The 17580-nt window shown below is 46.7% G+C and overlaps 1 protein-coding gene across 1 annotated transcript in view; it reads right to left on the bottom strand.

Annotated features, from left to right (window-relative positions):
- Positions 1 to 3100: 3100 nt before the first annotated feature.
- LOC142576593 (ATP-binding cassette sub-family C member 3-like) overlaps positions 3101 to 17580 on the bottom strand; it is a 117943-nt gene continuing 103463 nt past the window's right edge. The window contains exon 10 of the mRNA XM_075686788.1: positions 3101 to 3251. Within this exon, the coding sequence (XP_075542903.1) occupies positions 3101 to 3251 (151 nt within the window). The remainder of the gene's footprint in view (positions 3252 to 17580) is intronic.

Here is a 17580-nt window from a genome sequence, read left to right as displayed (position 1 = left end):
CACGTCAAAAAAACTAGAATCAGTGCAAAAAAGAAGGCACTGCGTTTTCTTTGTAGGAGATATGACAAAGAATTTTCACCATGTAACTCTCTTACCCTACTTGGCTCACTCCTCTTGCAGAGCGTCGCAAACTTGAATGCCTAATATTCCTTCACACGTTGATCAATTCTTTGCGCCTCTCCTTCCTAGATAACTATTTGACTTCTTCCAAATCCTCATGTACGAGGAGTCACCATGCTCTAAATATCTCAACCTTTTTTGCCCGCACTGATTCCTTTAAATATTTTTCCCATCAACAATTGAAGTCTGGAATTCATTACCGGGCAACATCCGCTCACTACCACTGAAACAATTCACGCAAGCTTGTTTAGAAATGTTTGTTTGTTCATACCACACCCAACATAGCATCATTGAGGCTGCAGTATAAATAAATAAATAAATATGTATGGCATGTTCGCCGCATAGCACTCTTAAAACACAAGTTGTGTTTCCTGAAATGGGTTGATTCACGCCATCTGCGTCTTGTGGTCAATATTCGAGTGCAACAGATAGGACATGGTGTCGCACAGAGGCTTCAACAGAAGCTGAAGCTTCTTATTGAGTGACATGGTGCCTAATATCACAAACGCCTCTAGAAAAATCTGGCAAGTAATGAAGACGTCTGGTTTGCCTGCCATGACGTCTCGTCGCTCTTTACCTGGGGCAACCCACAGCTGCTGGAAATGAAGCGTCGCCTACGGAAAAACCAGAAAATTGGGGCCGTATAACGCAGAACTATTCCAATATGTTTCTATTCCAATCTCCTGACGTCAAATTTGCGTAACCGGCGAGGCAAGCATCGGGCGGTCACCCGCAGGGTTGTGTGAACAAATTAATCAAATGCTCCCCTTGTTCATAGGAGGTAACTTTTGTTTGAAAGCATATTTAGCGCCAGCAAACAGGGACGGAAGGGAGACGACAACACCAATGCGCTAACTTCAACAACATGATTTTCAGGAAATACACCTACATAACCCATGCACAGCAATCTGGCGGAATAGAGACACGTGTGTTAGTGCCCCTTCAATCGACCTGTTAGATAAGGAGACGGCTTTTTTGGATGGGTAAGATTTGGATAAGGTGACACCACTGTGCATGGGTTATATAGATGTATTTCCTGAAAATCAAGTTGTTGAAGTTAGCGCATTGTGTTGTCGTCTCCCTTCCGTCCTTGTTTGCTGGCGCTAAATATGCTTTCAATTTACCAACACGCCCAACAAATGACAATGCTACAGTTTTGTTTGCTTGAAAAACGAATAACATTGCCTGCAGTGAGCGGCTTCTCTTATCTGATTGGCTCACAAGAGGCGGGGAGCATGCTCAAGGGGAGAGGAATTAGATGGGGCCGAGCCACTGCACTGAATATCAATAACCGGATGAAGAGGGTGGTGCCGGCGTCAGCGATTGGTCCGCTTTCTCATAGCTTGGGGTGACTCGTCAACAATCGCGGCGGCATGCAACGGAAGCTAAAGGATGATGCTAAAACGGATGCTCGGCAAAGAAGTGTTGGCCTAACGAGGTAGAAAACGTGCCGAATGTTCTCGAAAGCGTTACACGGCCACGCAAAAAAATTTTATTACACGCAAATAAACCCATACTCTCCGGCAGGGGCGAGTAGCCAGTGCCTGAGCGATCGGCGGCAGCCATCTTTTATTCCTTACGGAACGGGGCAGCCTGCGGCTATTCAGAAGAAAATTCAGTTCTGTTCGGCATGTTACTGTATGTTTAACGCGTACGCGTCACTTTGACGCGGTAAGTTTTTGTGGTTTTGTGAGGTCGCGTGAGAGGCAGGTGAATTGGGTGCAGCCCAAAAATGTTGGACCAATAGCCGAGGGTTAATGGCAAAAAGGCGCCGCAACAGAAATAACTAGTTTTGTTTTGTTCGGTCAAATTATGCATAATCAGTGTGTACCCGTTATATGAGATGCGGAGCTGTCGCAGTTTCAGTGACGTCGCGTGACAGACAGGTGAAGTGGGGGTGGTCTAAAAAAGCTTTTTGACCAATCGCGGTGGGCTGATTGCGGAATTGGCATAGAAATGTTTGGAATAGCTTTACTTTGTAGCGCCCAGTACCATAAGTCTAGAAGCTGAATGAACTTTTGTGGGCTTCAAATGAAGGATTAGGGTTTCAACATGCTCCTACAACATGTTGGACAGCTTTGCTGTAGCCAGGCTTCAAGGGGCAACGCTTTACGCTTCGTACTATACAGCATTCATTTTTGTGGCACCAGATTTGAGGGCGAAATTGTCTTTCTTTCTGCTATCTCATGTTTCATGTTTAAGGTGTTCATATTTTCTTTCACGTACGACGCTCACCAAGGAATCTGTGCCATTGCTCTGGGCCACGTAATACGGCCGATGGTCCTTGGTAGCGACTGTCACGCGATGTCTGAAGACGCAAGAGCTTCGCCAATGCCTTTCGACCCCTTATTCTACTCTGTTACACTTACTCACTCAGGTGTGATAAACAGCCATTAATCAATTATACTAGCCATTACTCAATAGCCATTAGTCAAAAACCGCCCAGTGCTGAAAGAACAAAATAATCTGACAGCAGATAAGTGGATAATAATTTGATGATCTAATACACCTGCGCCTCACTGATATTGTCAGCGCCAAATATATAATACATTATCTCCCGTTTTTGATCAAAGGCTGCTTGAAAACATACAACGCAGAGCTTTTTTTGCAGCTAGTATATGTGTCATAACATATAAAACAACCACATCGTACCATTTTTGACGTGTGTACTATAATCGGTCTTTGATTTTATTCGTGCCTCCTACGTTAAGTTCATAAAACTCTCTTGATTCTTATATCGTGCACATGAAAAACTATCGGTTATGCTGTTTAATATTGTCGCATTAACGGCAAAACATTATTTTAAGGTAAGCGTGACAAATAACAGAGAGAGAAACTGAACCAGCAAGCTTCTAATCGAGGCAGAAAATAAAAAAAGAAGTAACCGAGAGACTGTATCAGGCATAGTTGGTCCTACAAATCTGCTTTGACTTCACTCCACACATTTTCTAATAAAACTTCATATATTTTACGCCATCGATTACAGCTGTGTAGAAGCACTCGGCAGGAACGGTAGGGCGGCGGTGATTCCTGCATCCGCGGCCATCTTGTAAAAACCAGAGTTGTAATCGGACAACAATGTGGCTGGAGTTCCGTACTCCTTCACCCTTCCATCTTCTAAAACGAGTATTCTGAAAAGAAAGGTTGGTCCCTTTGTAAAATTGCAGGCCGCCAAAATGGGTATACATCAAGGCACTGCTTCGAGAGGAGTGAAACTTCTTTCGTATTCCTGTTTTATTTCGAAATAACTTTCTAGTTATCTTCCCCGCAATATAAAGGTAAAAAAAAGATTATACCAAATAATGCAATTCCGTAGGCCCCCTTGCAGGTAAGCAGGGTGTTTATTGTTCTTATAACCAAGCATACGTTTTTATAAAAAATGTACTGAATACAGTGCAAGTGGCGGTTATGCAGACGAATACCTAGGCGAGGCGGACATACTTTACGGACATACATACGAGGCGGACATACATAATAGCGTGAGTTTTAGAAGGCTAATTAACAAAAATTATTAATTTTCTTTTTAATTAGTGCTTTCGGGGCAGTCGCCTAAGTGGCAAATTAGGAGGCAGTGGAATTTTCATGCAGACTCATGTTCTTTAATATCCCGGAATTCGCATCTAATTCGATATATTCATCATCAAATTCTTAAGCCCAATCGAGACAATATCGAGACTGAGCGCGCCCTGCTGCGCGTCAGACGCCAACGGCCGCTAGAGAAGTGCGGAGTGAAGTTTTAATGGTAGCATGCCGCGGCAAATCTGAACCCAACACACAGCCACACATGCTTGCCAGGCAAAGCGTCACGCTTCAATAGCTGCCGCTGCTAGTGCGAGACGTTCGGTTCCCGACTTCATCGAGTTCGTCGTCACGGGTCGCCTTTGCGTGATAAGAGAGCGGCGCCACCTTTGCTGCGCCCTTGAGGCGCTCGGTTTCCATGTTGTCTGGACTCAGCGCTGACACTCGACGAAAATATCTTGAATTAGCTGCTGCCTTAGATACATTTAGTACATTAGCGTGCTTTAAAATGTGACTGCATTGAAATTCGCCTTTTATACAACCGCCTCCAAAACACTATCAAACGTGTCAATTACGAAACACTTTTACCATTCTTTAGAAGCTCATGACATTCGCGAACAGTATGCCCGCCTCACCTAGCAACTCGTGGGCATAAATGTCACGTTTCTTGCGCCTATAGCGTTTTTTTTATAAAAAATCTGTATTGTAAAGAAAACACCTTCTGTAGTGCGTTATGCGCAGAAATCGTAAGAATCGCCAGGTATTGTAAGGCGAAACCACTTAGTGTCATTCACCAAAGTATGGAAAGCTTAGCATTGGCTGTACACATTTTTATGCTGATAGTGGGTCCTAAAATCAAAATCCTAAGCTTCATCCCGTTCCTAACGCGAGCACTTGTTTTTTGGGTAACTTCATATTTCATAGCCTTATATTGCACAAATTAGCGATGATAATGTCACTTTGATACCCCAGAACGTTGTTGTCGGAGGCGCGCAATTTTTTCTAGCACATATACGCTGCTGCTAGAGCGAGAAGACGGGTGTTCTCGTCTGCATAGTGCACTACGACAAAAACCTATGCTAACTCAACTCCAGTTGACGTCTACACAATGTGAGAAATGGTTCGTTTGGTACACCAAATTTGTTATTAATCATATCCATGAGTACTATGGAGCGAGCGCTTGAAGAGCACATATATATATTGACACGTGTACTTGCCTATCTTTATCAGGCGACCACGTTTCACCGCCTAACAAATGTTATCGCACAGCGCACGACGCGCCTGCATGTATCGGAAGTTTCTGGAATGTCATCGATGCTTCCACCCGCTGTCTGTGACCGAACCTTGTGTAATCTGATCGCATGTGTGCTCGACGCGAATAATGTAGAACTTTGTGGAAGGCACGCGGGTCCCAGCGATTACTCTAGAACATTCGACGACTTATGTATAAAAGCCGACGCACTTGACCCGCTGATCAGATTTTCGACGAGCGCCGACTGTGTTCGCCGCTGTCGCCGTTCTGTCAGTGTAGCCTCTTTTTGAGGGCACAAGTTCGCCCCATAAAACGCTAGTTTCGTCTTCCTCAGTTTGGTAGCTTTCTTCACAGTCACTACCACGTGACAATATGTAGGGTGTCCCAGCTAACTTTAGGCGGAGTTTAAAAATATTCGAATGCTCTAAAGCTGAACAAAATCAAGGTAATGCTGTTTCCCGTCACTTAGAGCTGCTCAAGCTATGTGTTCACTCCGCCTAATAAATTAATTAGTATCATTTATTCGTTAAACTTCTAAAATATTATAGTGACATGTAAAGTGTCCGCGAAAAAATTGTAGAGCGACATGAAGAGCTACCGATACAGCTTTCTGTTGCGCAGTACTTGCTTCGTAAAAGTGTTTTTGTAAGCCTGAAAGAAGGATACACGCAAAGTGCCTTGAGCGGAAATTTTGCGTGCGTTAGCGGGCTTCTTTTACGCTCGTAAAAAAAAATATGTACCACATATTGGGCACCAGAAAGCTGTATCGGGAGATTTTCATGTTGCTCTAAAATTTTCTCATTGACGCTTTTTCTTCTGTACATACTTGAGAAGTTGATTAAATAATTAATACTGATTATCTAATTACGCGGAATGAAAAAAATATATATTGTAACAGATATGAAAGACACGGACAAGAAGAAAAGAAAGAGAAGACGAAGAGAACGAGGAGATTGAGAGGGCGGGTTGCGCTGCGATCGCGCTATGATCATCGTCCATCTGCTGTGAATAAAAGCATTTCTTCGCAACTATTCGTAACAGTTGTGGTGGAGGTGCTGGCTAATCGACACCCGAAGACGGATGCTGAACCACAAGTTCTTCGACGGAGCCGTCGCCTGGCTGGACTCCCACCGAATCCATCGGAGTTGAATATGTCTCATGACGGAGACGAACAACGGCCCATTCCACCTGCTGCGCCAACCAGTTCCATTCTACAACTGAGAGATGCGCGTCCCTTCGCCGGAAGATCGGAAGAAGACGTTGAGGAATGGCTCATCCATTATAACCGGGTGAGTGCCGCCAACAAGTAGAACAGCGCTTCTCACCTTTCGAACGTCGTGTTCTTTCTAACAGATACTGCGTTTTTGTGGTTCGACAATCACGAGGAAACGTTCAGATCATTGGGAATATTTGTTTCGGAAATCAAAGAGCGATTCGTCGACTCCGCGACGAAAAATAAAGGCGCAGAACAGAGGCCAGTGCAACGTGCGCAAGTGCCAGGCGAAACCTGCACGACCTACATTGAGGCAGTAATAAAACTGTGTAGGATGGTGCACTCTGGAATGTCCGAGGAAAACAATGTCGGGCACATTCTGAAAGGAATTGCCGAAGATGCTTATAATTTTCTCATCGCAAAAGACAACCTGGCTTCCGTCGCTGACATCATTCGGCATTGTTGTACTTTCGAACAACTGAAGGCACGGCGCATCACGGCGAAGTTTGGCAGGCTAGCCAATGTGACGACATTTGCAAGCGTGGGCAGCAACCAGCCCCTCGATCTGGCTTCAACGATCCGACAAATAGTTCTGGAAGACCTCAGCCTGCACGCGCAAGTGACACATCCAGGCACTCATAGCTTCCGCCTATCACCAGATTTCGAGCCGAACGTGGCATCCTTCTCCCCGCATCCTGCGGCGAGAGGCACTGAGGAATATGAACTCGCGCCCCGACAGCAGCCACGTCTCTACGACAGAGGGCCTACTTATGACGCTCGGCTACAACGAGAGCAGCCGCGTTTTTACCCCCGAGGCCCTGTGACTTCTGTCAGACCGCGACAAGAACAGCACCGACCCTACTACCACGACGCGACTTATCAACGATATAACGGATTTCAGCAAGCAGCAGAGACACGTTATCCACATGACAACGAACTTTCTCGCCGACCGCAGCCGCGTATTCGTTTTGAGGAAGACGTTGTGAGCCGCGACCCTCCCGTGTGCTACAACTGCGGTCCCACAGCCCATATAGCTCGGTATTGTCGCCAAGGCCGTCAATCACGTAGGACACCACCGATGTTCTCGCCACCCGGAACTCGTACTTCATATGACTTGCGGATGACCGATTTGCTCCCAATGGATCACTTCTCACACGAGACCAGACGCAGCGATTCGCCAGCATCTGAGCGGAATTTGACGCCACCAAATAACCGTCCCCGTCGCTCTCCGTCCCCTCGGCGCCGTTCTTCTTCACCGCCGCCAGGAAACTAGCTTCCGCGGCCACTGGAGGTGTGGTCGCCGGACGGTCTTTGCAAGAAATACCTCTGCCTGTTGTGATGTTCAAGAACAAAGTGAGTCTCGATTAACGGAAAACCGACCATGGCGTTAGTTGATACTGGGGCGACTGTGTCTGTGATGAGCCTTGCTTTCAAAAACCGGCTAGGCCACAAAGTTATGTTTTCTTGGAACGGCGGTATTACCTCTTGTGGAGTAGGCGGCGAGTGGCTTCACCCCCTTGGTGTTTGTGCTGTGAGTGCTTTGTTGGCTGGGAAAGTGTTTGCGTCGGAATTCCTTGTTCTTTCTCGTTGTTCGCACGACGTTATTCTTAGTATCGATTTTCTTGAACAGTGCGGCGCTTCCGTGTACTGTGGTTGTGGTGAAATATCATTGAACAAGTTATTTATATCAGCACATTCCGAACAAAGCTAGGGTGGTGAAAACAGGGACACAGACACACTCAGTGTCCTTGATGAAGTGATTGCACCATCGTGGTGCCTGACGCCCGTTCGTGTTTCTGCAACTACTGTAGATGCTGATTGTGTGGACCTTGTAGTTAGGCCTCTCCGCATAGACTGTGCTAAAAAAGATTTACTTGTGCCCTTCTCTGTTGTGTGCATGACGAAAGGAGTCGCCACATTGTGGGCGCTGAACTGTTGCGCCACGCCGGTTGTCCTTCCCCGGGGTATGAAAATCGCTCTCTTCGATGAAGCCGCATGTACCTCAGTAGCGGCACTAACTACGGACGTCTCTACAGCTTTGTCTCCTTGCGATAATCGCCATTATGAAGAGCTAATGCTTGGCATGATCAGCAAGGCTCTCGGTACATCGGAACAGCAAGCACTGGTACATTTCCTTGCCAGACATGAGGCTGCATTCGACTTCACGCATGAAGATGGACCCCTTCATTTACCGTCGTCTCGCGCTCGTCACAGAATAGATACCGGCTCAGCACATCCCATCCGCCAGACGCCTTACCGAGTGTCATCGTCCGAGTGCAAAGTTATTGCAGAGCAAGTCAAGGAGATGATGAACAAAGGTGTCGTTCAAGAGTCATCTAGTCCATGGGCAGCGCCAGTAATCCTGCTCCGAAAAAAAGATGGCTCCTGGAGATTCTGCGTGTATTACAGACATCTAAACGCAGTGACAAAGAAGGATGTCTATCCACTACCGCGAATCGATGACGTCATTGATTACTTACACGCTGCTTCTTACTTCTCAAGACTTGATTTGCAATCGGGGTATTGGCAAATACCTATGGGCTCTACCAACAAGGAAAAGACCACTTTCGTGACTCCAGATGGCCTATTCGAATTTAATGTTATGCCTTTTGGCCTTTGCAATGCTCCTTCCACCTTTGAAAGATTTATGGACACTGTACTACGTGGTCTAAAGTGGGAGATATGCATGTGTTACCTCGATGAGGTTGTAATCTTTGGCCGCACGTTTGAAGAACATAACGAACGCCTCATCCTCGTTCTCGACTGCATTGAGAAAGCTGGACTGGTCCTAAACTCAAAAAAGTGTCGGTTTGACGAACGTCAAACGCTGGTCCTGGGACACTTAGTCGACAAGGATGGCGTCAGACCCGATCCTCGTTAGACTGAAGCGGTGAGCTCCGTTAAGGCACCGCAGTAAGCACGAGAACTCCGCTCATTCATTGGCCTATGTTCGTATTTTCGTAGTTTTGTTCCCCGGTTTGCCGACATCGTTTACCCGTTGACAAGTATTTTGCGACAAAATGCATCCTTCAATTGGACACCAGAGTGTGACGCATCATTCTCTCAACTGAAGTTTATACTAACGTCAGCACCCCTCTTACGTCACTTCGATTCATCTTGCCCGACTGAAGTTCACACTGATGCTAGTGGAATCGGGATAGGAGCGGTGCTTCTACAACGTCACAGTAGCGCAGACCATGTCGCATATGCGAGCGGTTGCCTGAGCAAACCTGAACGCAATTATGCGGTTACGGAACATGAATGCCTGGCAGCCGTTTTCGCCATACAAAAGCTTTGATGTTTTCTTTACGGTAGACCATTCAGGATTATCACCGACCATCATTCTTTCTGCTGGATGGTCGGTTTGCATGATCCCTCTGGTCGCCTCGCACGTTGAGCGCTGCTTCTTCAGCAATACGATTTTACGGTATCGTGCAAGAGTGGCCGTCGTCACGCTGACGCAGACTGCCTCTCTCGAATTCCTCTTGCGACTACCGACTGCAATGCTGAGAATTTTGACGACTGTCTCGCTGCTGTTACTTCTACGTTCCCTGACGCGGCAGACTTTCAGCGAGAACAACGGGATGATGTTACCCTCGATCCGCTTTTTGTCGCCGCCCGCACTTCTAAAGGCAGCGGTCGCTTTACTGTCCGTCATAAATTGCTTTCACCCGCCGTGGTTGCTCAGTGGCTATGGTGTTGGGCTGCTGACCACGAGGTGGCGGGATCGAATCCCGGCCATGGCGGCCGCATTTCGATGGAGGCGAAATGCGAAAACACCCGTGTACCTAGATTTAGGTGCACGTTAAAGATCCCCAGGTGGTCGAAATTTCCGGAGTCCTCCACTACGGCGTGCCTTATAATCAGAAAGTAGCTTGGGCACGTAAAACCCCACAATTGTTTTTTAAATTGCTTTACAAAACTAATTACTCCGGGCATGAAGCGCGTTTTCTGCTTGTCGTCCCCACGAGTCTCCGCTCCGACGTTCTACGCGCAATGCGTGACGATGTGACATCGGCCATTTCGGCTTCGTACGAACGCTGCACCGCACACACGAGCGCTTTTACTGGCCCAAGATGTACGAAACAACCAAGCGCTATGTCGCTAGTTGTGAAACGTGCCAACGTCACAAGCGACTGACCACCGCAGCCCCGGGTCCCCTTCGGCCATTGACACCGCCCAGTACGCCGTTCGAGCAAGTAGGCATTAACCTTTTGGGTCCATTCCCGTTATCTAACAACAAAAAACCGCTGGATAATTGCCTGCGTAGGCCATCTTACACGGTATGCAGAAACTGCAGCCATACCGCCTTCCACCGCTGCTTGCGTGGCGGTCTTCCTGGTGCGTTCCGTGGTCCTTCGCCATGGCCCACAACGTGTCATCATCAGCGACCGTGGCCGCCAGTTCACGGCTGATACCATTGAAGAGTTGCTTCGTTTGGGCACTTCACAATTCCGTCATTCCACACCATATGATCCAGACCAATGGCCTCGTTGAAAGGACAAACAGAACGCTGACCAACATGCTTGCCATTTACGTCTCATCTAATCATAAGAACTGGCCTTCATCACGTGCTGCCCTTCATCACTTACGCTTAGAACACGGCGAAGCATGAAACCACAAACTGTAGCCCATTTTATCTCCTGTATGCAAGGTTACCGCGAAGCCCTCTGGACACTTTCTTACCCTTCGTTCTGCACAGTGATGATTCTGTATCGAAGACTTAGTGTGTCGCCGAAAAAGCGCGTCGAATAGCTCGTCTTCGTACTCTGGCCTCGCAAAGTCGTTCGAAAGAGCGATACGACTGCCGTCACGTGCAAGTATCGCTGGAAAAAGGTGACTTGGTCCTTCTTTGGACACCGCAACGCAAGCGTGGATTGTGGTAAAAGTTCTTGTCAGAATATTCAGGCCCATTTGTAGTTGTGCACCGCCTGAGCGAACTCACTCACGTCATAGCTCGCCTACTGTGCAATGGTCGGCGATCAAGGAGAACTCAGCTGACTCATATTGCTCGCCTGAAACCTTTCTACCCTGCTTCTCCATTCTGACTCGCCCCACGGGCTTCGTCTGCTTGCGGGGAAATGTAACAGATACGAAAGGCACGGACAAGAAGAAAAGAAAGAGAAGACGACGAGAACGAGGAGTTTGAGAGGCCGGGCTGCGCTGCGATCACGCTACGATCATCGTCCATCTCATGTTAATAAAGCCATTTCTTCGCAACTCTCCGTAACAATATGAATATCTACATAAGACGGCAAACAACATTGCCTTTGTTTATCCCAGCTATGTGGAATTCCCATATTTTTAAGCTCTGGCAAAGGCTGGCTGGGACACTGTGTAAACTGTGGCAGGAATAAAGCACACCCACGATTGTAGAATAATTTATATATATACAGGTGATATATATGGCGCTCAGGCAACGACCAAAGTCTTTGTCCTTCCTCTGGTTCCTGTCACCTTCTTCGTTCTCTTCACACTAGCAATAGGTAATTTATGGCAAGCTTTAAAAAGTTCACACGCGCGTTACGAGCCTGCAACTTAGAGTATGTTTACTGTGAGCTTAGGTAATTATTTAGCAGTGATTTAATACCCATTCTTAAGTGTCGCTGTTGTCCTTACTGTTGTCCTTACTGAGCAGACTCCAAACGTTATTGGGTCTCTGTGGTATACGTGCGCTTTGATAGCGGTACGTTATTTGGCGAGATTAACCTTTGTAGTTTTAGTATGGCGTAAAAGAATAGCGTTAGCGTTAGTGTGCGACGCAGCGCTAACGCTATAAGATAGGCTACACAGCGCGGAACAAACCAGTCTTTGAGAATAGCGAGACGGAGGAAAACGCTGACGCTAACGGAAACATATAAGGCGCCATTTAGATGTAAGAACACAAAGTCCTGGTAAGCCTAATCCATACGATAATGGCGTGCTAATCCAATGCATAATCAGCAAGTGCCACACTATGTCTAGCGAATGAGCGAAAGACAGGCTTTCGCGCCATCTCAACACGGCTGCAGAAAACACGAGCAATCATGAGCAAACTCTTTCGTCAGCCTAGCGCACCGCTGATTCAAAACGCATCTCGAAAGCACCCATTTGTCGCCAGAACGCCGCTGTCGAAGCATCACCCCACAAATACAATGCAAATACGAGCATTAGTGGGTAATAAATGAGCCGAACAGGGCAGGCCGACGACTCGATAGATCCGAAGCAGGCGACTCGAAGCGACGCCCGGCTGCCGTACGTAAGGCTCCTCTTGCGTGCGTTAGCGTTGAACGCTCAATCATAAAAATAGCGTACGTTATAGCTCCAGCACCGTTTACGCGCAACGCATGCGCAGTGTGGAGCACGCAACGCTAAATCTAACCTTTTGCGTTGGCATCTCTATGCTGTACAAAATCTGTGTTAAACACGCCAAATAACATGCAGTCAACCACAAAATGAACAAGAAATCTGTGAAAAATCTGAATATCTGTGCAGCCTCATAACGCAGTCAAACATTCGCATTTAAAGCCTCTACCAGCATATGTGAACAACATTGTGATGCCCTGTTTTACTTACTGTTACAGGTTGCCTGAAAATTGAACATTTTTTGAAATCCTGGGGTCCGCAAACTTTTATGGTTGACTGTACGTTATCATGGCTCACGTAAACAGGGTTTTACTATGATAAAGCGAGTAAAGGTGTGATAAAAGTGCTCTTAGTCTGCGTTTTTGAAGGGAGGGCAATGAAAGCGATTCCTTAATGTCTGTAACGCTGTAATTGCGCCAGTGATTTTTGTGCTGAATCTTGCTGCTTGATTCAGTTTTTCTTCGAGTTTATCGATCAAATACGATTGATGCAGGTTCCAAACAATGTGTGCTTATTCTACTTTTGAACGAACAAGTGTATCGTATGCAAATAGCACAGTTCGCCAAGTAACAGTTCCGTTTAATGAAGCCAAACTGTTTGAGATGACTTACTGGGTATGGAATTAATGTGGTCGTTTCAAGATACGTCAGAGGATAAACGAACTCCGAGATATTTAAACGTGGATACTTTTTGAACATGCATTCCCTGAATTGTGCTGTAGTTCAGTTCCAAGTTATGTGCTCTCGTGAACATCACGGCCTTTGTTTTAGAAATGTCACTTTCTATTTGCCACTGGCGGCACCAAAATGCGAGCGTATCGAGGTCTAACTGTAATGAGTTCTTGTCTTCGATGTTAGTCATTGGTATGTAGATGATAAGGTCGTCTGCGAATTACCTGATAGTAGAAGATAAAGTGTTACCTATGTCGTTTACATGCATGAAAAGCAGAATTGGATCCAGACTGAACCCTGAGATACGGTGTATATTACATGCGAAAGTGAAGATTAGTGCCCGTTCAAATAACTGATTGGTTTCGGTTGGTTAAAGAATTAGCTATCTATTTTACATTCCTACTGTTTGCGTTAAGATTCGCTAGCCTCATTATCAGGTGGATGGGCGGAGCCTTGTGAAATACTTTTGCAGAATTAATGAATATAGCGAACTTTTAGTGCATCATGAACGGCTTCGTGGAGACCAGCAACCAATTCAAACATCTGAATTTGACAGGAACTACCACGAAGGCAACCATGTTGATTGCTGAAGAAGAAGCCATGTTCGGTTAGAAATTTCATGAGAAAGGGTCATGTTATGTGGTTTAATAATTTACATCATATACCTGTTCGTGAAATGGGCCTGCAGTTTGACACTAATGAGGATTCACCAGATTTGGAAATAGTAATCAGGCTTTCAAAAGATGTAACGCAACCAGTGACAACACAGTAAGGAAGAACAAAGACAGGACAAGGCGCTTCCTGTCTTTTTTCACGTGCGCAGTCCTCCAGGCGTCAGGCATGCATCCTGCATCAACGGACGGTTGGAAAAAAGCAACCAGGACACTTCTCATATCTGGTTCTGTTAGCTTTAGAAATTTTGCGGAGATGGGGGTCATCTAGTCAGAGAGCCTATTTAGCTATAACGCGATCTGCAGCAGATTCTACACGCTCGCGCTTGATTATGAGTTCATTCATTGAACTGTTTAAACTGGGAAAAGTTCCGGTCTGGTGGTATTGCTTCCTCTGATGTGAAAACTGAACAAAGATATTCGCAATTCTATCCGAAAGGCGAGGTACCGATTGCGATAGCAGATTAGTAGATACCTGTACGAAATAAGGATAGTAGATTTATTAGCCGTATGAAGTTGTGAGCATTCGCTTAATAACTAAATTAACAGTGATAGAATGTGTGGGCATGACTGAACGAGGACGTAGAAAGAAACAGAGATAGAAAGACAGCGCTGTCTTTGCGTGTATGTTTTTGTCTACGTCCCTGTTCAGTCGCGCTAACCGATTTTATCATAGAGTCTAACCAACGAGCCCGTCAATGTGTTCTAACTAAATTAACCAGCAAGGTGTCACACGCGCACAGGTAAACATGAACACATCTCGCTCAATGAGAGTTGAAACTGTCTGCGAAAAGGCTGGAGTTAGAGTCGCGGCTACCCCAGTTGCCTCGCGCACCACAGGAGAGGGCACGCACACTGGCTGCGTTCCTCGCTTGCGCAGGCGAGATTGAACCGCGTTCGCCGGCTCACCCTCATACGCTTTCACTTATACGGAAACGGCAGAAATGCCCATGGAGTGTCAATATTGGGGGCAAGATCCACCACTCGAAAAGGTGGTGCCACCGTCGGCATGACGTGGCATGAGGGAGCACGTGGACACTGCGGCCGCGTCGGCTGTTTCGGAAGCGCCGAAGCGAGCGGAAAACGAAAATTTTAAGTTCCACCTGTGCTGCGGTTCGGATTGGGGGCTCAGGCTTTCCCTGCTTGGGTGTCTGCTTTACAACATTTCACCGCACTATAATAGGTAGTGGCTGCCTTTGGAGACGTGCAACCCGGTAGGCTACTGCTCGGTGCCGCAGTGCCGGACGTGCACAACGGAGCCCGGCATCAGCCTTATTCACACGTACCTGCAGGACAAGAAGCTGCGTGAAGCTTCGCTCGCGAAACTTAGAACCGGCAGACTGCAATCGGCTACAACTCGGGTATGCAGCAAGAACAGACGCGAGGAAGATTTCTGCTATGGAGCCGGGACTGCGATGTTCGGTGAGTAGCAGAAAACGCGCACTGAGACGCTCGCCCGCGCCCGCTGCCCGGCTAATGTCCTGACGGTTTGGTATATGTGCAGGCGCCGACAAAAGTGGTATACTCCACGTAGCGGGAGCCGGAGCAGCGGCGTCGCTCGCCATTTTGGCGAACTGAAGCACGAAACATTGACACGAGTCAAGCGGCATGCCTGCAAATAAAGGGCGCCCATTGGCTGTCTCAATCCCAGATGCTGCCTGTAGATAGCATTGTGATGCAGTTTGCCGCTGCTCCGGCTCCCGCTGCGGGGAGTATACCACTTTTGTCGGCGCCTGCGCCTGTTGATGCTAGGTACTGGCAAGTTCACTGGAATAGAGAGGGAGCGGTAAGAAGCACATTAAAAAAAGGCATGGCATATGGTCGTGTCTATGTCATGAATTAATGCACTGGATTAGGAAAAAGAAGCAGCGGAATATCGTACACTTAGAAGACCAATAAACATACAGTGCGACGCAACTTGGGAAATAATATTAAAACGTGCTATAATTTAGCAGAAAAAGAAAGATCAAACCGTCGTGACGCTAATCATAGTCAGCGTAGGCATAAAAGTCTCTATAAAAAATTATTTTCGAACAGTTCTGATAGCACTCACACAGCAATTATTGTTTGTGGACTGTCAAATGGTCATATTCTGCGGCCTAAAGACGGCACGGTGCGAAAACGCGCACGCAGCGAAAGCCAAACATTGTGCGCGAACACGCATGCAGGCGCGCAGTCGGTCGCTGCGAACCCGTGCAATCGCTGCATTGAGGATTCATTCCGTTGTGGTCCATTTGGTTATGCAGACAGCTAACTATAAGAACATATTTCACATATTTTTCATTCAGCGATTGCGGGCCATTCACGCAAGAAGCCTGTTCGGGAGACTCCATCGCGGTGACCGCGCGAAATGGCGGTCAATGTACGTATTCGGAAAAGAGATAGCGTCTGTAAACCATTCTGTGCTTTCCGTTTGCCAAAGACTATTATTTCGACAGTAAGAAACTTCCCTCGTTTTGAGAGTACGTACAGAAATGTCCAGGAGGGCTGCCGCGTGGTGTTTTTATTCACCGCCGTAGGCGAAACGTGTGAGCAGCGCGCTGCGCGATCCCTCATACTACTGAAGGGAGGCGCTTCCGACAGATGGCGACTCCGTAAATCCTCGGCCCCAATAATTGCTATCGCGATAAAAGAAGTGTTTATTTCGTCCGCAAGATCGGAGTGCAGAAGAAGCTTAACGTCTTTTGTTATCGACACAAGGGAGGATGATGATGGTTTCGGATTTAATACTTCCCAATAATTTTTACATTTGTTTTTAACATTTGTGAGAAGTCGTGCTTGTAAAAGTTTTCCTTGGCTGCTTCAATTTCTGCTTTGCACCATCTCGACTGTTTGCGATAGCACTCCCAGTCGTCGGTAGAGGTAGAATGCTTTTTCTTTCAGTACATTCCTTTTTCTTATTAATGCACCGGCAAACATGTGTTTTACACCACGTGTTTCACATGAAGGTGTGATAGTAATTTTTCAAAAATATCTTTCCTTTGCTTCAGTGCTCGTCCTTTGAAAGATCTGCCAATTTTCGTTTGTATCACGATTGAAACCAGTTATTTAGATCTGCGTAGAAAATGTTAAAAATTAAATTGTGGGCTTTTACGTGCCAAAACGACTTTCTGATTATGAGGCACGCCGTAGTGTAGGACTCCGGAAATTTCGGCCACCTGGGGTTCCTTAACATGCACCTAAATCTAAGTACACGGGTGTTTTCGCATTTCGCCCCCATCGAAATGCGGCCGCCGTGGCCGGGATTCGATCCCGCGACCTCGTGCTCAGTAGCCCAACAGCATAGCCACTTAGCAAGCACGGCGGATGTAGAAAATGTTAGTAAGTCATTATTTAGTGCACGTACATCCCGTCTCTTGTAATCGTGTATTGTTTTCATTGCGTTACACGGTTTTTCACATTTTGTGCTACACTCGCTGTGGATAACATTGGGGTCAGTCATGCAGTCAAGGACGCGTACGAACATACTTTCTGGGTCTGTAGTCAGTACAAAATCTAGAAGTGAAACAGCACGCGTGGGACATGATACCGTTTGGCTCAAACCAAAGAGAGAACATCACAAAACTGCCCACATTTATGCCTTCTTGCGCCATTGATGGGTTTGCATGTCGGCCAGCTGATTCCAGGATAGTTCAAATCGCCTACGATATTTCCGATGACGGATACATGCTTTGAATAATGCCTAGAGATTCGTGAAAACATACAACAAAATTTACGCAAAAACTGGGTGGTTGATAGCAAACCCTATAATGCAAGTCACGGACGGCGATAAATGGAGTGCCTACCGCA

The sequence above is a fragment of the Dermacentor variabilis genome, chromosome 3, assembly GCF_050947875.1.
Source record: "Dermacentor variabilis isolate Ectoservices chromosome 3, ASM5094787v1, whole genome shotgun sequence".
Lineage (NCBI taxonomy): Eukaryota > Metazoa > Arthropoda > Arachnida > Ixodida > Ixodidae > Dermacentor > Dermacentor variabilis.
The sequence above is the reverse complement of the archived record's forward strand: the minus strand, read 5'-3'. Positions and strand labels throughout refer to the sequence as shown.